At 35.5% G+C, this 22,350-nt stretch overlaps 1 protein-coding gene across 10 annotated transcripts in view; it reads left to right on the top strand.

The window, feature by feature from the left end:
• The window catches only part of Sgce (sarcoglycan epsilon), a 76,223-nt gene extending 55,010 nt beyond the window's left edge, over window positions 1–21,213 (top strand). For 4 of the 10 annotated variants that reach the window (XM_090333134.1, XM_090333131.1, XM_090333132.1 and 1 more), the window contains 7 exons: window positions 1,953–2,115; window positions 4,985–5,196; window positions 6,116–6,142; window positions 6,860–7,048; window positions 18,119–18,162; window positions 19,039–19,073; window positions 20,935–21,213. In XM_090333134.1, the coding sequence (XP_090189260.1) occupies window positions 1,953–2,115; window positions 4,985–5,196; window positions 6,116–6,142; window positions 6,860–7,048; window positions 18,119–18,162; window positions 19,039–19,073; window positions 20,935–20,985 (721 nt within the window). In that variant the 3' untranslated portion in view covers window positions 20,986–21,213. Of the gene's footprint in view, window positions 1–1,952; window positions 2,116–4,984; window positions 5,197–6,115; window positions 6,143–6,859; window positions 7,053–18,118; window positions 18,163–19,022; window positions 19,074–20,934 lie in introns of those variants that run through there. The other 6 variants (XM_090333128.1, XM_090333133.1, XM_090333129.1 and 3 more) reach the window with 5 other exon arrangements.
• Window positions 21,214–22,350: the final 1,137 nt, after the last annotated feature.

The raw sequence follows: 22,350 nt of genomic DNA, 5'->3' as shown, positions 1-22,350 counted from the left end.
TCTCTATTATACACTTGTATCCTTAACCTTGTTCTTACTTTCTTTTTATAACTGTTAGCATTTACTTTTATATACATGTATTTTTCTTTTTTTTTTTTTTTTTGGTCCGTCATGGGCCTGGGCACTGCCCCTGAGCTCTTCAGCTCAAGGCTACTGCCCTACCCCTTCAGCCATAGCCCCACTTCCTGTTTTTTAGTGATTAATTGAAGATAAGAATCCTATAGCCTTTAGTGCCCAGGCTGGCTTTGAACCACAATCCTCAGATTTTAGCCTCCTGAGTAGCTAGGATTACAGGCATGATCCACCATACCTGGCTATATATTTCATTTTTTAAGATAGATTTATGATAGGGCAACATGTAGCTAGATCTTGTTTTTTTTTAAATCTTATAATTGCTGTTTTTAATTAATTCATTAGACCATTATTGTTTAAAGGGACTGTTGATGTAATTGATTTACCTTCTACCATATTTTGTTGCTAATTTTTATTTGTTGGCCTTGTCCTAAGCCCTATTTTTGTTATCACTTTGTTTTTTTTCACTTTTTTTGGTTCTAGTTGGGCATTTTAGATGACTTTTTTAGCCAATAACTTCATTACTTCTGGATTTGCAGTTTTATTCCACTGTTCAGTTCCTATGTGAGTATCAAAGCTTTCAGTAAGTTTTTAAATCATGAATTATGAATCTTCAGAATTTGCTCTTTTAGCCAAAATTTTCCTTATCTACTTTGGGTTATTTTGATCAGCCTATGATCAAAATAGTTAATTTAGTTAATTTCTAGTTTGTAACTTTCTAGATGATTTTACTTCATTTAATAAGTAGCTATGGCATTGTCATTAAGACAAGAAGTAACATTTAGTTGGAGTATTTTTTTTCAATTTTCTTTTGAAAACCTGGTGAGATTCATGTCTTCTCAAGTTGCTCCAAGACTGCTTATATGCTACCATCGATTTTCTGTTTTATGATGAGAATCGTGTTAGTTAATTAAATAGGTTTCCTTGCTCAATAGGTTCCTTGCTAGGATACTTACAAAGAAAATACATGTATGTATACATACCTACACACACACACACACACACACACACACACACACACACACACATACACACACATACACACACACACCTGCCATGTTTGCAGCTTCCAAATCATAATTTTTCTCCTTTCACTTCTAAAGTAAAATACTTGCAAGGCCAAGTGCAGTGGACTTGTATACTAGGAAAACTGGTAGACAGACTGTTGGGGGAAATAGCAGTGTTGCCTAGAGCTCTGTATTTCCAGGCAATATAATTTCACAATCTTATAAAGGAAATCAAGGGGCCGGGAGTTTGGCCTAGTGGTTAAAGTGCTTGCCTAGCATGCATGAAGACCCGGGTTTGATTCCTCGGTACCACACAAATAGAAAAAAAAAAAAAAAAAACGCCAGAAGTGGTGCTAAGGCTCAAGTGGAAGAGCTCTAGCCTTGAGAAAGTCCAAGGACAGTGCTCAGGCCCTGAGTCCAAGCCCAGGACTGGCAAAAAAAAAAAAAAAAAAAAAGGAAATCAAATGAAGATTTTTAAGTTGACATTACTTACTACTTTAGCGGTAAGGTTATTTTCCTAACAGCTTTACCTTTAAGATAAAATGTGATATTTAACATGAGAAGTTTACCAAATATAATAAACAGACATCAATTATGAATGATGTAAGAAATATGAAATGAAACTTCTATAAATTAACATAGAATGGAGATAGCCTCTGGTACACCAAAGCACTCAGTAAATATTGGCTGAATCAAGGAATGAATGAAAAAAACCCTCCATGAATCACTGCTTATAAAGCATAGGCCTCTACCTTAGGGAAGATTCTAGTTAATCCCTCAATTCAAAAGGATAAATCCTGCTTTCAGGGTAGATTGTTTTTCAGTGTTTTCAATTTTCTTAAAGGATAACTTGAGAGTTTCACATTTTTACAGTGTTTATGTCATGGTTGGTGCCGATGTTCCATTTTCTTCTTGTTTACGAGAAGTTGAAAATCCACAGAATCAATTGAGATGCAGTCAAGAAATGGAGCCCGTAATAACATGTGATAAAAAATTCCGTACGCAGTTTTACATTGACTGGTGCAAAATTTCATTGGTGAGTATTTTATTTTGTTTTTGTGGGCTGATGTGGCTGGACATTTGACTAAAACCTGGGTTGCTTTTACAAACAAATCCTGAGTGTACTATGTTAACTACAGTGGACTTTCTTGACTCATAAAATTTGGCCGATTCATTGACAGTGTATCCATCTAGGAAATCATATCTCCACTTTTGTACCTGTTCTACCCTTGATTAGTTGCTGGGCTGGTAGCCTGGCAGGTAGTCCAAGTGAACTCCTGGGCAGGCAGGTGGCTTTTTAATCAACACAGAATATAGAGTCAGGGTGGTATGTGTTTAGAAAATGTCTTCCATGTGCCACCCTGCCCCTACTTTGGAAGAAAAGAACAGAGAATTATAACAAATCTGTGTTCTGAAAAACATAGGAAAAGTTTAAGAGATGATTCCTAGTAAGAAAATTTATAGTGTCTTACCCATAACCTTAAAAATATTTATTTCTAAATCACTATTTAATTTCTTATTATGAAAGCGTTAGGAAAAGCTGAGTGGTTTCATCCATATGTAATGTATTTGCTTTATATAAATTTCTCCCACATTGTATTTTCTTTTGTGTATCTTTCTAAAATATTTTGATACCGTTATCTGGGAGGCAAGAAATTTATTTTAGTTATTTAATGGCCTCTCGATTTAACTTATATCAGCTCTTTGTGATAGAAGATGAGTGAATTAGATCTGAGTTTAAAGTTGACATTTGAACGAAGTTCTTAGCATTTAAACACAACTGTCATTTCACATTGTAAGAGATCTAATTGCAGGCAGCTTTCCAGGATTCAGTAGTGGCGAACACATTACTCATATTACATCACTTAGCAGCCCCTGTGGCTTTTTGCCTGGGATTCCTCCTGTCATGTCCTTGTCTTAGAAAAATAACACCATTTCAGGGCCAGAAGTTTGGCCTAGTAGTAGAGTACTTGCCTAGCATGCATGAAGACCCAGGTTCAATTCCTTGGTACCACATACATAAAAAAAGTCCAGAAATGGTGCTGAGGTTCAATTAGTAGAGCTCCACCCTTGAGAAAGTCCAAGGACAGTGCTCAGTCTCTGAGCTCAATCCCAGGATTGGCAAAAAGAAAGAAAAAGAGAAAAATAACACCATTTCTTTGCCTTCTTAAGGCATGTCAAATTATTTTCTTCTTGTAATTCATATACATTATAAGTCAGTGTTGAATCTTAAAATTCACTGTTTCTCAGTCATGGTGCTAATTGTATAAGAATGTGAAAGACTGAACAGCTGTGATCATAACATAAATAGATTGGTCTCACTATGAGTCAAGAGAGTGCATGCCACACCATCACCATTTACTTGTATTTGGGCCATAAACATGAGTTTAGGTTTAGGAATAGTGCTCTAATTTCTAAAAGTTTTAAAATTAACTTACATGTACATTCAGATTTTAATTTTTGTGGTAACATTTTATAAATGGAAAGAATGAGAATTTTCATTCAAGCACACATACTACACATATATGTTCATATGACACGTTTCATCACAAAGATCTTAGGAGGTCTAAACAAAAGAGTCATGCAATAAACAATAGACAACATGTTAGAAATGAAAAAATTGGGGCCTAAACTTTAAAAAATGTGTACATTTATATTTGACAAGCTTCCTAAAATCCAGGATTTTTTAAATTTTTATTTTATTTTATTTTTTGCCAGTCCTGGGGCTTGAAATCAGGAATTGAACATTGTCCTTGGGTTTTCTCAAGGCTAGAGCTCTACCACTTGAGCCACAACACTCCTTCCGGCTTTTCCTATGTATGTGGTACCAAGGAATCAAACTTGGGCCTTTGTGCATACTAGGCAAGCACTCTACCACTAGGTCAAACTCATAGCCAGGAATTTAAAAGGTAAAAATGAGATTTTTTTCCCATATCAGTTATTTAATTTCACATACTTTAATTTTGTCTTCTTTAAAAGAAGACAATTATTAATTGCTTCACAGAAAATAAAGGTTCTACTGGCACCATGTTGCTAACAAAATTCTTCAAGTAATGTTCAGGGAGAGGATGTTAAATAATGTCACAAATAGTAATTTTCCCCTACGAGATTTTGTAATAGCAATTTTTAATTTAAAAATTGTACATGACTACCTTTTTATGTCCTTAAATAAAACTATAGCATAATTAAATGCAACTCAGTGAACACAAATCGATTAACCTAGATGTAAATTAGCATAGCATAATTGATCCTGGGATAGAATTTAGTAAAACTACAGCATTGGATAGGTTCCAGCTTCCACTGATTGTTTTTTCTAAAAGATACATGTCAGTTGGATGGCAAAAAGATTAAGAGTAATGTATTTGGAAATTTTCCTTTTCTTCTTTTCTCATTCTTTTTCCATCCACCTTACAAACCACACTTGTGAATCTGTTTATTAGCCAGCTTGTCTTTTAACATCTGTTCTAGAGTTGGTTATGAGAAGAGAGTAATTTGCATAGTAGTGTGAAAAGGACTTCTGCTGTGGAGTAAAAGTACAACAACTCTGTACATTCATGCACAGATGTATATCTGTATACTTATGTGTACATGAGTAGTTGTATATATTCAAGACACATGAACACATATATTCTGTATGTTTACAAGTATATGTGTGGCGTAAGTTTGTGAGTGTATACATTACAGAAGTTACAGAGTAAACAGGCCAAGATGAAGCCTCATTACTTTGATTCGTTACCATTCCCAGCTCTAATAAATAATGACATATTCAGAGAAAGAAAGTAGTTGGAAAAGTAATTGACCTTTTAAAGTCGTTTGTCAAAGAATGTTCTGGTGTGTCTAGATCTTAAAATCTCATAAGGTTCACAGTTAATAACTGGATGTGTAATTGTCTTCTTTTGTATCAGGTTGATAAGACAAAGCAAGTATCCACCTATCAGGAAGTGATCCGTGGAGAGGGGATTTTACCTGATGGTGGAGAGTACAAACCCCCATCTGACACTTTGAAAAGCAGAGACTATTACACGGATTTCCTCATTACACTGGCTGTGCCCTCGGCAGTAGCACTGGTCCTTTTTCTAATACTTGCCTATATCATGTGCTGCCGACGGGAAGGAGTGTGAGTACTTTAAAACACTACTAATGAACTGGAGAGCCAGCTAAGATAACATAGATGTTTCCATTTAATGCAAAGTTTCACTTAGTTTGTTAAACATTTGATAAATGAACTGAAATTGTGTTCAAACTGAAGTACTTTAAAATGAATTAAAATAGTTTTGAGTGTAGCAAATCAAATTAGGGGCTATAATTACTTTATTCAAAAAATTATTAAGGCTAGATGTAAATTCACACTGGCAAGGCAATCCCAAGAATAACTGTGGCTAGACAGACACATGGCTGTGCAAGGCAACGCAGGAGAGCAGAGACTGGGCTCTTTTGACATTGTAATTGCACTCTAAATACTTAAATGGTCTTAGTCAGTTTGATCAGAAATGATGGCCCAAACTTTTCGTGCAGTCATACAGCTGTCAAACAGGGAGTTTCAATCTAAATGCTTAAAACACATTAAAGAAATAACAGGAATAAATTAATGAAAATAAGGTATCATTTGAGCAATGAGTCTTTACTTCACAAATAGTATTTTCAGAACATCCATATCAGTTAAGGCAATCTCCCAAGATTACCTGGAAGTCAGGGTAACAAAGCCAGAGATGAAGAATAAAAATAAAGCAGCAAGTAACAATTCTTTCATTTTTACATGTAGTCTGATTTCATTATGTCATAGAATTGATTTCACTCAAAAGCTTGATTCTCAGTCTCCACTTTTTCCCATTTTCTGTGTGTTTCTCATCAATATTCCATTGCTGTATATGTTCTCATGCAAGTAGTACCATAAACCTGCTGGTAAATGCTGCCGGTTGCCTAGAAAACTCATGACATCAGCATTTCCACATCATGCAAGATCCCATGAGCATATAGTCTTAATGTTCCAAATATCAATGCTATTATTTAATTCATAAATTTTGTTTTGTTTCTAGGGAAAAGAGAAACATGCAAACACCAGAGTAAGTGTCTTCTTTCCTGTTCTTTTCTTTGTCATTTTTTTTGCACTCTTCAGTTGCCATGGTGCTCCATGCGTGTGTCATGCTTTCTTTTCATTCATCATCTTTCATAGTAGTTTATTCCATAAACGTGAAAGCTGCTTTCTAAATAGACTTATTTAGGAGGGAAAGGAACTACACATAAAAAGGGGTTGAAAACTAAGGTAACCTAAATAAACATTAAACTTAAAATAGTTCAGACTCAGAATATTAACTTGCCAATTATGTCATGTGACCTCCAAATCTGCATTTCTATAAACCAGAGAACAGATGAAAAGACCTGTCATACAAGTTTTCCTGAACCTATAGTAATAACCTTCCATAAATGCCCCACCAGTAGTAATAATATAAAAGCTATGGTAGTTTGATCTTAATCATAGAAAATAAATAAAACACTAGATCATGACTTAGGGTTGTAATATTAGCACATTACTTCATAACTTAGTTTAGTTTGAGCTTTATGTATTTTGCAAAGAGTTTGCAATTTTTCAGCTCTGCTATGTTACAAGTCTATGAGACATTATTACCTTCTGAGATAATTTGTAGAATGTTCAGAGTGCAACAATGTCTGGTTATTTCTAAAGGGAAAAAAACAATTTTAGAAAACATTGTGCTCAAATTAACAACGATCAGATTAGTATACAATTTTAAAGATATGTTGTCAATTTCCCTTTCATATAGCATTCAACTGGTTCATCATAGTGCTATTCAGAAATCTACCAAAGAGCTTCGAGATATGTCCAAGAACAGAGAAATAGCATGGCCCCTGTCGACGCTTCCAGTGTTTCACCCTGTAACAGGGGAAATCGTCCCTCCTCTGCACACAGACAACTATGACAGCACCAATATGCCGTTGATGCAAACACAGCAGTGAGTAGCCACTTGAGTATTGGTAGTCGTTGATATGCATGGATATGTCTAGGGAAGCCAGGGCTTTTCATTGTTGCTTTTGTTGGTTACAGAAAAGAAAATAGAAAAAGAGTCCTTGATATTGTACTTCCCAACCCCTCTGGTCTGATACAAATACAACTGAATTATTTCCAGAGAATTCTTTGTTTCCTTCACTCACCCAAAGAAGGCAACATTCAGCTTATGTATAAGAAATTGACACTGATAATATACAATCATATCTGTGTTCTCAAAGAAAAAGAAAGCATATGTTAAAACACGACAAGATACTTGTTTACAGAGATGTTGTTAGAATATCTTTTTGTTTTGTTAGCCTTTTATTATGTGTATTCTATGGGGTTTTTTTTAGGATAAAAAAGTTCTAAGGATTTCTTTTTTGTGTGATTTGTGTGATTTGCTCTAAATGAACATTTACAATTTGGGTTGTGAACATGTATTTTCTTCATACAAATCTTCTAGTATTGGAAGAACTTTGGTAAGAAAGCCTGGAGGAAGACGTGTAAAGGTTTGGGGATGGAGGGTGAGGAATTTTATATGCTTAGAAGTTAGATTTTGATATGTGAAATGGTGGTTAAAGCTATTGTTTAATTTTAAGAATGTGACTCCATTGTTCATATTAATCTTGTGTTAAAATAGATTTAATTGCTAGTGAAAACTTTGGTTTCACTAGCAATCAAAGTTTATTTTTGAAGTCCTTTTGTTTTCAAAGTAAATGGAATGGATATGCATAATCTCTCTGTCACACTCTTTCTTTTACACATGCGCGCACACACATACTTAGAATGTTATATCAGAGTATACACACATTGAAAATTTATGTGAGAAACATAAAGCTTTTTCTCATTGAAAGTATTGTGTAATTTATAATATGTAAAATACATATGCTAATTTAAAATTTTAAATAATGCAGATGAATAGTGGTCACAGTTAAACTAAACGTGTTTGCCCCAAACACTTGGGAAATCCAAAAGAATTATGAATATATTCTGAAAGTTTTCTAACATTATTTACTCAGGGTTACATAGGAATGGTATATTCATGTGTAATTGTATGCATGCCTGAGTAATTCATTTATTCTTTCAGTAGTTGCAGAAATTGCATACATTTAAAATTTGGGGTTTTGAAACAGAAAAATAAGTATTTAAATGTCACATAATATAGTTGCAGTGAATGGAAAGGATGGATTTCTATGCTCAATAAAAATCAGTGGTCCATTTGTTATGTGTCATACCAAGACTCTGTGTATTAAAATTAGATAGTAATGACAAAAGTTGTACAATTTCAAGAATATACAACTTGGCATCTCTCTTATAGATAATCTTATCATTCATTTCCAAAATGGATAAAGATTTGCACCTACTCTTTGAGACTAGTCTTTGTTACATTGCTTAGTGTTCCAGTGAAATGTTAATCGATATGAAATGGTCAAATATGGGGCCGGAAGTTTGGCCTAGTGGTAGAGTGCTTGCCTAGCATGCACAAAGACCTGGGTTCGATTCCTTAGTACCACATACATAGAATAAAAAGCCGGAAGTGGTGCTGTGGACCAAGTGGTAGAGCTCTAGCCTTGAGAAAGTCCAAGGATAGTGCTCAGGCCCTGAACTCAAGCCCAGGACTGGGGAAAAAAAAGGAAATGATCAAATATATTTGCAACCCAGGGGTTACTTTTTCAAGCCACCAGATTTGTCAGTCCATTCAGTGCATTGATAGACTTTGTGAATCATTGCAGAGAGGGAGGGAGGGGATCAAAAAAGCAAAATCTTCAAGACCATAGTTTGAGAATTCTGCTGACAAAATCATATGCTGTAAAACTTTTTATTATATAATGAATAGGGGAACTTGAATATGTCTGAAAATCAGTAAAAACAGTTCTGATGAAATATAGGGAGAAAGAAAAGACTTTCCTCTCTGAGTTTTTGAAGTAACTTTTAAAAATCATGTATGTTGAGAATAAGATCCTTAAGAATTATTTAATAAAGTGAGACTGTTGTTGGATTTCATGTAATATAGATCCTCAAACATTTAGGCCCTGCTTGGTATGCGTGGCGAATGCCTGTAATTCTAGCTACTTTAGAGACTGAGATCTGAGCGTCCAGATTTGAAAACAGCTCGGGCAGGAAAGTCCAAGAGAGTCTTATAATCCAATCAATGAGCAATAAGCTGACTTAGGAGGTAGAGCACCAGCCCTAGGTGAAAAAGTTAAGGACAGTTCCCAGGTCCTAAATTCAAGCCTAGTACTGGCATACACACAAACATAAAATTGCTCAGGTCCTTTAGAACATCACCATGTGTTTCTATTTGGAAATAAAGTCTCTGTTGATATCACTAAAAAATTTTGGCTCCTTTTGGTCAGGGCCTTGCAATGGTACTAATAGTGCATGCTATCTATAAGCAAAACAAAATCCCCTATGTAGTTTCCAAAGAGGTGTATCTTCCTGGTCCATGCATAATTCCAACTAGCCCACCATTATGTTGATCAGATCTTCCTATTTGCAAATGCAATATTTTATTATACTACATTTTCATCAATTTCAACAGATGTATGTTCTAAAATCCAGAAAACCTTCATATTATTCAGATTTCTGCTAATGGCAAAACTCCATTAACTAGCACTTCTATATAAATAGGGTACATAGATAATTGATGATGTTCCCAATGATTATTCTGAGGCACTGCAGGATCATCAAGTGCGTCTGACTCATCAGAGGAAAATTAAATTACATTCAGTGTCATTTCAGTATTGAGTGTATATTATCTTTCTTTTATTCTTGGAAATGGATAATATGTGCACAGTCTCTATGGTAACTCCCTATAAGCCAGAATATGTGATTAACTCATTTTCCAACCATGCCAGATAATAGGGAACTTATTGTATTGGGTTCATCATAGCTGTTATTTACAAAAATTCAACTTTTCACTTTAGCTGAAAAAGACAGCTCTTCTTTAAATTTTCATATCAACACCAAATAGATACATACAAATATTTTGGTTATTTGTCTAGAACTGAATTCTCAAGTTTAAAATAAGATATTATGTTCAATGAGGCACTATAATACTTCCTAACTAAGCATATGCTTGGATAATGCTATCTCGTACTTACTAATTAATGATACCTGAACAAGCATGCCTTTTATCTTCAGATAATTCTAGGTGTATTGAACTGATATCATTTGTAAAGGTTTTGGACATCTATAGGATTTCATGTGTTTATTCTTCAAACTTAATATAAGAAATATTCAGGCTTGAAGATATGGTCAAGAACATTCAAAGCTTTCTTTCAAAGGTGAATGGATTTTTAAACAAGTTGACTCGTCTCAGGGGAAGAAAACATAAAAGCTTATGTAATATGGTAATTATCAGTTACTTAGAAATATTTTGTTCTTGATGTTATTGTTGTTTTCATCGTTGCCATTGTCTCTTCCTCCTTTTCCTTCTTCTTCCATCTCCTCCTCCTCCTTCTCCTCCTTAGTTTTCTTTCTTTTTTGATAAAATTCTTCACAAGGCTTCAAACTAGCACCATAAATTATCCAGTTGAAATATGGAATCATTTATAGATTATAAATTAAAGCACTAACAGACCTAAATTACATCTCACTGAGATTATGTTATTTACTCTTCCTGCTAGCTATTCTGATATTCTGATATCTAATCTCACAGAGATAGTGTGGTCCTTGGCCTCCAATGGCTCTATGATCCTGCTTACAAGCAAAGTGAGTAAAGAGTTAGCACAAATGGAATCTGGTGTATGCTTTGGAGGCAAAGCATATGCTGAGAAAAGAGGGGTTTCATTTTGTACAATGTTTCTTTTGCCTCAGAGACAGTATAAGCATGAAGTCTAGCAATGCAAGAGCAGTTTAATTTGGTCTTTGCTAATGCACTTATACACAAACACATAATTTTGGGATGATTTTAGAGAGACAGATATTGCATACTTTTTGGTTGCCATATACACTATTAACACTTTATAGTACTGTAACACATACAGTGGTCACAATTAAAAACCAAGAATTGGTACTTTAGAGTTTTCCAAATTTTACTAGTATTAACATTCATGTTCCTTTGTGTTCCAAGACTAGGACACCATAATACTCATGTCTTAGTGTCCCCAGGTCAGGGTACTTTGTCAGACCTTCCTTGTGTCTCTTGTCCTTGAGAATATTGAGAAGCACAAGACTAGTGTTCTGTAGAATATACCCTCATTCCCTTACCTGTACTCAATAAATAAATGTTATCACTGATATTAAGAAGATTTTTTTAAATACAGAGAGTGCTCTTAACTGTTAAATATGAATTCTCTAGGTATAGCACATCACTGTCATTGGGCATTATACTTGTTAACAAATACTTAACCGTAGAAATCTATCACTGATATTGATATTCCCCAGAGATAAGCTTTTGTAACTATTGTAATGGAAAAAAATAATAAATTCATAGTTACAAAATTTTAGGTACTAAATGTGAGAGAGTATGATGCAGATTTCCTGAACGATGTAACTTTTCATAGTCATTGCGCACTCTTAGAATGCAGATTCCGGGGTATCAGTGTGTGAGAAATAATGCACCTACTATCTGACGAATATAACTGTTACCCCTCTATACATTACAACTTAAAAAAAAGAATGCATATTCCAGCCTTAGTGGTGGGGTTTTGGAGGCTGATAGATGTGTATGCTGTAGGCTGAAGAGGTAGCAGGTTTTGAATCCCCAATTTAGCGATTGGCAGGGCTTAAAGTTTTAAGATTGGGAAACCCAGGGCCTCTGGTATTTTCAACAGGGATTTAGTGGGAGTGGGGAGGGGTGAGGGAGGAGGAGGTGTATATACTTCCACACTTCCACCTAGAATTGTAAACAGAGAACAGTTTTCCCTGAATTGCCCTGAGTATGTGTGAAAGTACAAAAGAGGACCTGGGTTTTATCTAAAAAGTTTGGGCTGTTTGTGAGTTTTTAGGTATGTCAATCTCTAAACTTTCCGCAGCTCTTTAAAACTGCTTGAGGAAAACAGTGTGTAAAGCAGAGACTAGTGCTATTAGGAAGCAGTGTCTGAACGGGACAGGAAAACGTTAAACCTTGAAAGGCTAAACACCACTTAGTGCAGTTTGCAGTCTTACCCTTTGGGGAATAGGCATGGAGCAGGGGATCCCAAATACTCTGTTTTCTAAGACGGAATAAGTTTTGAAATTTCTGAGGAGTTATGTTATCTTTTAGGCAAAAAATCTGTGTCTTTGGGGCCGGGAGTTTGGCCTAGTGGTTAAAGTGCTTGCCTAGCATGCATGAAGACCCGGGTTCGATTCCTCAGTACCACATATAGAAAAAAAGCCAGAAGTGGTGCTGAGGCTCAAGTGGTAGAGCTCTAGCCTTGAGAAAGTCCAAGGACAGTGCTCAGGCCCTGAGCTCAAGCCTAGGACTGGTAAAAAAAAAATAGATAAAAAAATCTGTGTCTTTATTCTTTTTTTCATATATTTTTATTGTAATTAATAGAAGGGTTAAGCACATCAATAATAATTGATTTCCCTAAGTGGGAAATATCTTCATGAAGGACCCTTACATAATGAATAATTTGGGCGAGTGCCCACATATTTTCCTGGAAGATTTTAATTGGCTCTACAAAACTTTTCTTTATTCATTATACCAAATATAATACCTAATCCAGGATAATTGGGTGTCCATCAAAACAGGAGGTAGGTTATACTTAATCTTTGATAAATTAACAAGTATAAAAGTTGAATCAAATCGAGTAATAAACAGGAGGTAGGTTGCACTTAATCTTTGGTAAATTAACCAGTGTAAAAGTTGAATAAAGTTGAATAATTAAAGACAATAACTAATCATTTTGGCATTTATTTAAGTATTTTTCCACTTTTCTTTCCTTTGGTGATAATGAGATCCAACTTCAAGATAAAATTCCATACACAAAAAATAAAGTTTTAGCAAAAGTTACTAATAGCAGAGAGGCTATTTCAGGAGATCAGGATGATGGCCTCCTGTTGACAAGAGTTGTCAGCAGCCAAAGGTATTTCAGAGCCATTGGCTTTATTATTATTATTATTTTTTATTTTTATTTTTGTTGCCAGTCCTGGGCTGGGGCTCAGGGCCTGAGCATTGTCCCTGAATTTTCTCAAGGCTAGAGCTTTACCACTTGAGCAATAGCACCATTTCTGGCTTTTTGCTACGTATGTGGTACCGAGGAATCGAACACAGGTCTTCATCCATGCTAGGCAAGCACTCTACCACTAGGCCAAACTCCCAGCCCATGGCTTTTAATTCAGCAAATAAGTGAATGCTTCCTTCCATCTTTATCATGTGCAATGTTAAGTTGATTTTGGTTAAATTAAGGTTGGGGGATATTTGAAATTGTAATGACACTTCCAACTTCTTTCTGACCTTCCTTCCCTTTCTTTTTCTCCTCTCCAGATCATGATTTCTTAGCAAAAGTAGTTACAGGTCCAAGTGATTCTGGCAGAAAAACATTTTAGAAAAGTCAAGGTTTGGGCAATATCACCTTTGCCTGACATAACTGAACAGCTTTCAAAATGTGACTTTTTCTTGTTGTTAAATGCCCTTATGGTGTTTCAGGAGAACTATTTTATATTCCACATAACTAATGTCATTTTCTATCACCTCTGGCATGGATCCTTGGCTTTATGCAGATCACTCTGCTTTTGAATCTTCAAGCAAGTAGCAGCATAATCAGTTGATTAATCATCTACCTTACTTATAGAATTTCTCTACAGGGCACCCAAGAATGTTAAATTACCTTGAGGAAATTGCGCAAATAACAAGTAATGTGTACTCCCCCCCAAATCACTTATTTACTAACTTGCAAGTTATTACCTTGGCTTTCTTAAAGAATGAACTTTTTGCAATGACTAATTTATACAATTTTCTACTTAAATGCATGTAATTAATGGCAAAAGATTGGAAAATAATTAATGCTAATAATTTAGAGAATTATAATTTTTCTTAATTTTCTCTATAATGCTGCAGTTTATACATTAGTATCTTTCAGTTAGTCCGTTAATAACTTAATTACTTTAAATGGTTTTATGCCTTTATAAATGTTCTTTCTTTGGAGGATTATGGGGCCTCTATTTGAAGTCTGCCCCCACTCTAATTGCCCATAGTCGATTTTAGTGGTAGGCTTTCACCAGAGACAGGAATGTTCCCACCTTCTTCCTGAGTTCTCTGCATCTTAACTCCAGCTCAGTGCATTGTAGGCTTTGTTTGTTTTTATTCAAATATGCTTGAAGCAGTGCCCTGATGAGGTACCTCCTTTCACCTCTTCAAATAATGCCCATCATGGACTCTTCAGTGCTCAAAGGTAGTCAACAAACTGTGAAAGCCACAAAAACAGCTTCGTGCATTCACTTTGAAGACTTGCAAGAAGTTGCATCTCAACACTTTTTTCTGCTCAAGAACTACAAACACACTTTTCTTGTAACCTAAATTTTCACTGGAAATCTCAAGAACACATGCTTAATTTAAACTTAGCAAGCTACAAACCAGACTGCAGGGACTTTGTTTATTTTTTTTTTTTTGGCCAGTCATGGGGCTTGAACTCAGGGACTGAACATTGTCCTTGGACTTTTCTCAAGGCTAGAGCTCTACCACTTGGGCCACATCACCACTTCCAGCTTTTTTTTTAATGCATGTGGTATTGAGGAATCGAACCTGGGCCTTCATACATGCTAGATGAGCACTCTACCACTAGGCCAAATTCCCAGCCACTGCAGGTACTTTTAAGGGCCCCCAAACATTATAATATTCAATCACTTTCTCGTATCTTTTCCTAATTTCTTGTTAGTATGTCATGACACCTTCACAGCCAACCATTTCTCATCACCTGACAAAGCCCATTGTGATTTTCAAAGGTCAGTAATGTACAAGAAGAAAAACAAAAGTGCCGGCTCAAGAGGAAATAATAGAGTTTGAATTGAATTCCACATAACATTGCATGTTGGGAGGATCAAAAAAGAGAGATTGGGCTGGCCACAGTGGTCCATGCCTGTTTTCCTAGCTACTCAGGGGGCTGAGTATTGCGGATTGAGCAGTTCAAATTCAGCCCAGGCACTAAAGACCATGAGACTATCTCTAATTAACCAATAGAAAACCAGAAGTGGCGCTGTGGCTCAAGGAGTAGGGTGGTAATCTTGAGCTGAAGAGTTCAGGGACAGTGCCCAGGCCCAGATTTTCAAGCCCCATGACCAACAACAACAACAACAAAAAGGAGGGGTTCCAATCACATCATCCAAATAGTAATTTTGAATTTAGGAGATATCCTTGATCTAGTATAGTTGAAAAACTAATGTCAGTGCCCTGTATCAGAATAACCTACATTCTATGCTTTATTTGTCCTGTTTATCTTGTCTTGTGAAAATATGTTGATTTAATCTGTTAACAGACATGTTAGAGCTAGAGATGCTAAAAATGAGGAAGTACCAGTATGGGGTATGTGCAGGTATATAGAAAAACTGCTATATTAGTTTGAAATGTGGGATAGACCAGCCAATTATGCTTGAGAATTTAAAATGACACACACCCTGCACCCCACTGCTAATGCTCATGTAATTTGGTTTCTGTAGCAAAGGCATCGTTTCCATCTTTAAGGCTAGAACTGAATTTCTCCTCATTGTGGCTTTAAAATGTATCTTTTTACTTTTATATCCAAAGCCTATATAACTACATGGTCTGAAACAGAACAAATCAAAGGAAATACTACTTTAAACCACATAAAGGTAAACCTACCTAATACATAATAGCAAAAAAAGGTAATCACTGGGATAAATTATTGAATAATTTATTTAAACTGGCTTAGAATTAGTCCCCTTTGTTTTCTTAAGTGTATTTTAAAACAAACTTGAATTAAAAAAAAATCATTCAAAGGCATTAACCAGAGATACAGTATTCAACTAACAAACACTGTTTTTTCACATTAGATCATTGTATTTGAAACATAATATTTGCCTAGCTGAAATGATTCAGATCAATGATCTTCAAACTCCGTCTTGGAAGTTTATTAGTCCAGCAAGTAGGGCAAAGGAAACAAAACAAGAATTCCTAGCTCTTTTGTCTCAACTAGGAAACTTCACATTTATCTCTTTTTACATTAGAGTTCTGTTCAGGCTTTCAATGAAAAGGAATTCCACTGCCAAAGACAAACAAAAGACTGAAAATCTCTGAGTTGGATCAAATCTTGCTTTGTAGCTAGAGCCTTATTCCTAGAGGTTTTTTGTACATAGAATTTAGACTATGAAGATTCACAAACTAATACTAATACCAAATGAGTGCATCTTCAAGTTAAAGAACATGTTTGTGTTAAGAGTCTTTGAAGAAAACATTACATGTGTCTCTGTTGGAGATAGTATACTTTTTACTACTAAAGCATTTTGGAGGCCACTAAATGTCACATACAGAGAAAAGTAATACCAATCAGCCCCTGTCTTGATGCATGCTAAACAGAACCTAGTTGGGAGAGAGGGGCTGTTCAGAGAGTGGTAAGAAATAGAAGAGGTGTTGGATGTGAGGTTTGTTTTTTTCTTTTTAAATTTAAATTGTACTTAATACTTTAACAGCATTCTTTATAGGGATTTATTAAAAGTTGCTTGTAACAAACTTTGAGCTAAGTTTGCAAGGACAAGTACAAATTCATTGAATGCAGAATATGGCAGTTGCTGTGGAGGTGGCTTATTTTGTTACTAGCAAGTAGGGTATTCCATTTAGGGACCAGAGAGATTGATGGCTGCCAAGGCCACACTAAAAATCTTGAAACTTAATTTTCAGATAGATGTCAGGAAATATTGAAACATGTTATTTGCATGACATAATCAGATTTATGTCTTAGGAGATTATTCTGGCAGCAATACACAGAGTGGGTTATAAAGCAACAAGAATGTGAATGAGGAAATAAATCAGACAAGTTATAAGGATCCAAGTGAGAAATGATCGCTTAACCAAGTTAGCAATGGAGATAGGGAAGAAGACAGATTTTATTGAGATTGAGGAGAAATGTCTTCAGTTTCCCAGTGAGACTGTGAAGTGAAAGAGAAGAGTAAAGGATGACATCTGCATTTTGCCTAAGTGTAGTTGAATGAGTGGCCACTCCCGGCTTTGAGCATAGAAAAGTTCAAGTTTACAGTAGTGAGCTGTTAGGTTGATCAAGATGCATTGTACTCAGAACCTGAATACTGCGATTAAAACCTCTTTGTCCAACTGTCTAATGATAAACAAAGCTCTCCACCCCCTAAAGCCATGAGCCCAGACAATGTATGGGAGTATACAGATGTTCTAGACCTAGTTCTAGCTTGCCATGATGATATTTTTATTTCTTACTTCTAGGTCTGTGAACTTGATCTTTAAGGTGATGTTATCATCTGTAAAATGAGGAAAACAATAATACCTGCCTCTGAGGAGTGTAGTAAGGGAATTTTGACCATAGAAAGTGTGCTGCATTTTAGCAATGGGAAAACTTCCCTAACAAGGAGAATTTATACCAGAGCAGACATAAGAGCCAAAAACATTCCCAAGGGGGAAGCCTGTTCAACTTATTTTCCTGAAAAACATTTTTTTGTCAGTCACGGCGCTTGAACTCTGGGCCTGGGCACTGTCCTTGAGCTCTTCATCTCCAGACTAGTGCTCTACCACGTGAGCCACAGTGCTACTTCCTACTGAATCATTTTTCTAAAACAGGTTTGGGGAAGTAGAGATTTTGCTTGAGGCAAGATTAACTTTGATCTCTCTTTCTCTCTTTTAGTTAGTACTTGTTAGCTTGCTTTCTTGTGTGATTTGCTTTTACAATTTAGATTGAATTATTGACAAAAGTGCACTGTCTCCCCTTAGCTGCTTTGTCGTTATTGTTGTTTCATTAATGAGGCTCCAAGAATTCCATGAATCTTATTGAACATGGTTATTATTTGCTTCCTCAGATATTAGTTTCCTTACCCATAAGCTAGTGCTAATAAAATAATGCTACTATGTCTGTTCTTTATTTACATTTATGTAAACAGCATTTTACTCAATAATTTTAATCATTTCTAGGAACTTGCCACACCAGACTCAGATTCCCCAACAGCAGTCTACAGGTGAGTACTGAAAATACTAAGTGGATGTTTATAGATGAAGCTAATAGGTTAAAAGATAATTATAGCATTGTGTACATTACAAAGCTTTAGCTTTACCAAGGAAGGCAAAACAATTGTATCTTCCTTAATCAGACTTAGAACTTCAGAATAATAGCTTAGATTATTACATGGATTGGCATCAGAATGTTAAATATGGGGTAAATGATCTTAGTGCAAAAGCATCCAAGGAGGTCCCATCTAATTAAGGAAAACTGAATAAAATCCCCTTCTTGTGTGGACCTCCCCCATTCTTTCCCTTAAAATGAAAGATTTTTAGCTTGGATGTGTCCAGGATTTATCTCAGTAAGTGAGCAGCTTGAAACTGACTCTTACAAAGGGAAATCATTGTGACTAATCACTGAGGCTTCAGGGGGATAAATGAGAAATGGTTAGTCTGGTTTTAAAGGAGCTTTAAAAAGCTGTTATAACATGATCAGTGACAACAAGATGGCAGACAATTTCCCCAGACTATTCTATTTTCCTAAGACTTGCTTTCTTTACATTTATTTCTTTCAAGTGTCCTAAAAATTTTCCACCACCAATTATTTCATTCATCTCAGTAATGAGTAGATAACTTATTCATGATTGTCTTCTAATTAGTGGTTGATTCCTAGTTCTAATTGCCAGGCAACCGGTAATGCCTTTGTAGCTCTTTTGGAAAAGCAAGAGAAGTTTTAAAACGTAAGTTGGGTACAGAATTCTAAGTATGAATAGGGGCATTGTAGTATGGAGTCTCTTAAATAAGTATTCTGTTAAAAGATTCAGGCACATATAAAAATGTATTGGATGTTTTCATTTGGCAACTATCTTCTCTATTACTGCTTTCGGGAATTTAAGGAGATTTTCGTTTGACAACTTTTCAAAGATTTGAGGCAAGTATAAATGAAGCTTTTCATCGTACTTTAATTATGAGGTAATGTTTATCACATTCCCCCACATTTTTGATTGCTTGCTTTAATTAAATGTTGACATGATTCAGCAAGCTGTTTAATATATTGATATTGTAAGCATTCAAAAGATTGATGAAGCAAAAAACATTTTTATAAATATATGTCACTTGAAGAAAAAGAAAAAGAATCCTTACTATCACTAATTTTATTCCTGTTTTTTAAAGAGGTTAAAAAAATAAAAGAATATTTCTACTATAGAAATGGAAGAACCTCTTTCTCATTAATTTCATGGACTTTCTACCTCCCCCGAGATGTCTGTCTTCTAATTCTTGACTGTTTCAGGTATGGAGTTAAGAGAAGGGAGAGAGTTTCTAGAAAAATTGTAAATATCATTTTGAGCATTTTTAAAATCCAAATTTTACTTATTTCTCCATGAAGAAAAATAGAACTTAAGTAGATGATACTAGAAACGACAGTCATAGATGATGCTACTTGTTTGATAGTCAAATAGGTTTTTAGCAAGTAGACTTGTTAGTTTGCTGCATTTTAGCAATGGAGACACTTCCTTACAAGGAGAATTTATGCCTGAGCAGATGTACTGACAGCCACATAGTTTCCCTAGGGGGATTATAGGCTGTTCAACTTATTTCCTGAATTATTTTTCTGAAACAGGTTTTGGGGAGCAGAGGTTTTACTTGAGGCAAGACAGCTTTGATCTCCTTTTTTTAGTTAGTATTGTAGCTTGTTAGCTTCTTATTGTCTTGTGTTTTTCTGCAGTTGGGATTGTGTTGTTGACAAAAGTGCACTGTCTCTTTTTAGTTGCTCTGTTGTTATTGCTGTATCATCCGTGAGTCTTCGAAATGTCTTAAGAGCTAAAGGCAGAACGACTACTCTAGCATTTGGCATAATTGTGAGAGATTGTCTAGCTTCTCCCTCTGATTATATTTAACACTAAGTGCAGATCTGCCTCTTAGAGAGGGAGCTAAGGGAAAGTTTTATTCTTTATTCCTTTCTGTTCATTTACATGCAAAAGGATGTTTCCTAGCTTCTAAATTATTCTGTTTTGTCTGCACATGCATGGATTCTGTTTGTGCTGTTTGGGTATTTTCATGAGTACAGTTGAGCTTTTCTGTTCTTTCACCCTGGTTATCCAGCACATCTGTGCATGATTATTAAGAAATGGAAACTGTCTCTTTCTAAGCACCTGCAGCACTGTGCTGGTATCACAGTTTGTGCTATGAACATAATTGAGGCACCAAGTTTGTCTTTTGGAAATATTTGTAGGTACCTATATAAACTTTTATCAGGGGAGGGTTGAATTTGAAGCTTGTCTCATGTGGCTGGTTGTTTTCTTTAAATTCTTTAAGAAGTGAACTGCTGGGCTTGGGTGCTAGCTGGGATAATAGAGCAGTTACAAGCAGACAATAACACTACCTTTTGGATTAGGCCCAAGCCATTAAACTTGATGCCCCTTCCAGTTTTCTCATTTTCTCTACTCTTGCAACCCACATGTATTTCTTTTTTTTTTAAGACACGATTAAAAGGTACAGTCATATATCCCGCAGTCAACCTCGTTCTATTTGTTTATGGAAGGAGGGATTTTTCAGGCCATATTTTTTAAGAAATAGAAAACATTACAGCTTTGATTCAAGCAGGAAGTACTAATTCTTTTCTTCTTCCTTTACATTAAAAAAAGCAAATGCAGGGAAATAGTGCATGTAATTATTTTAAATTATGTTTAAAAGATAGAAAATTTCTCCTTGCCATAATTTCTGGTACACAAAATCTAAAGATATTCAAACCTTGCCAAACTCACACTCATATTTACTCCTCCATGTTGCAGGTAAATGGTATCCCTGAAGAAAGAAAAGTCACTGAAGCAATGAATTTATAATCAAGTGACACAACAGTCCTGTCCTGCTTCCTTTCTCCTCCAGTAATGCATGTGCTTTCTGGCATACAGTATGCATGTTGACAGTATAAATACTACCAAATAGTGCAATATAACTTTAATTTTACTAATGTATTTCTTTTATACTTAAAGCATTTTTGACAATTTGTAAGACACTGATGACTTTATATTTGTTACAATAAAAAGTAATCTTTAAAATAAATATTAATGAAGCCTAATGCCTGGTAAAATTTATTTCAGACAAGCCCTTGATTGCCTTCTATTTAGTAAAACTCTTTTAGTTTGCGACAAACAGGTTGATATGTTCATCTTCACTCAACAAGATTTCATTAAACACTTCCTGCGAATAATAAAGTGTCTAAGCTTCTATGCTCCAAGGGAGATATCTATTTAAGTAATACTTTAAGTCTTGTCGACTACATAGCCTGTTGTTTTATATAAGGCTTCCTGGGATGTTTTAGAGTACATTGAGTGTTATTGATTATGGGCTGGTAACACAGTTCATGTAGTACAGCCCAGGTTGTGTACTCAACTGACTCCAAAATCAGATATTTGGTCTTTGAACCAAGCCAGAAACTGTTGCACTCAAAGATAAATGGTTAATAGTCATATGACTTAGCTCTGTAGGATCCTATGTGCTACATTTAATGTTCAAGGACTGAGCGTTTCCTCTGTTGGTCTGTTTCTTGCATCTTGGGCACTAGTGAATCCAAGTACCCATCAGATCAGTTGACATGGAAGCTTTATTGTGGGCTAGACTAGCTGGAAAAACCTTATATTGCTTTCTTTGGGCTGATTTTTGTCTTCATTAAGAAGAATACTCAAAAATGTCAGTGATTTTAGAATCCTTCCTCAACTTTTTTCTCAGACCTAACAGAATGTTGATTCTTTTCTTCCTCTCCTCTCCTCCCCCTCCTTTCCCTACCTTTTCTCCTTTCCTTTTCCCTCTTCTCTCCTTTGCTTTCCCCGGCCTTCTTCTTTCCTCTCTTTTGCTTTCTTTCTCTCCCCTCCTTTCTTCTCTTCCCCTCTCTTCTTCTTTCCCCTCTCTTTTTTCCTTTGAAGCCATTTCATCATATATTCCAGTCTATTTTTTTAACCTGTAGTACTTCAACCTCCCAAGTACCAGCATTGCCTAACTCTCTCTCTTTCTTCTTCAGGGCAGCTAAGATATTGCTATACTCCAGGAGAGACCAGTTTGACCAGGGTCATTCGTAGGAGGAAGGAAAGATATGAATATATTCTGTCAGGGTCATTCGTAGGAGGAAGGAAAGATTGTCAGGGCCTGATGATGAGATTAGGATATGGATTCAGAGAAAATATGTAGCCTCTTCCAGGTGAAGTCAAATT

This window comes from Megascapheus bottae, chromosome 5 (genome assembly GCF_031878675.1).
Source record: "Megascapheus bottae isolate mThoBot1 chromosome 5, mThoBot2.hap1, whole genome shotgun sequence".
Taxonomy (NCBI): domain Eukaryota; kingdom Metazoa; phylum Chordata; class Mammalia; order Rodentia; family Geomyidae; genus Megascapheus; species Megascapheus bottae.
This window is presented reverse-complemented; position numbering and strand designations above follow the sequence as displayed.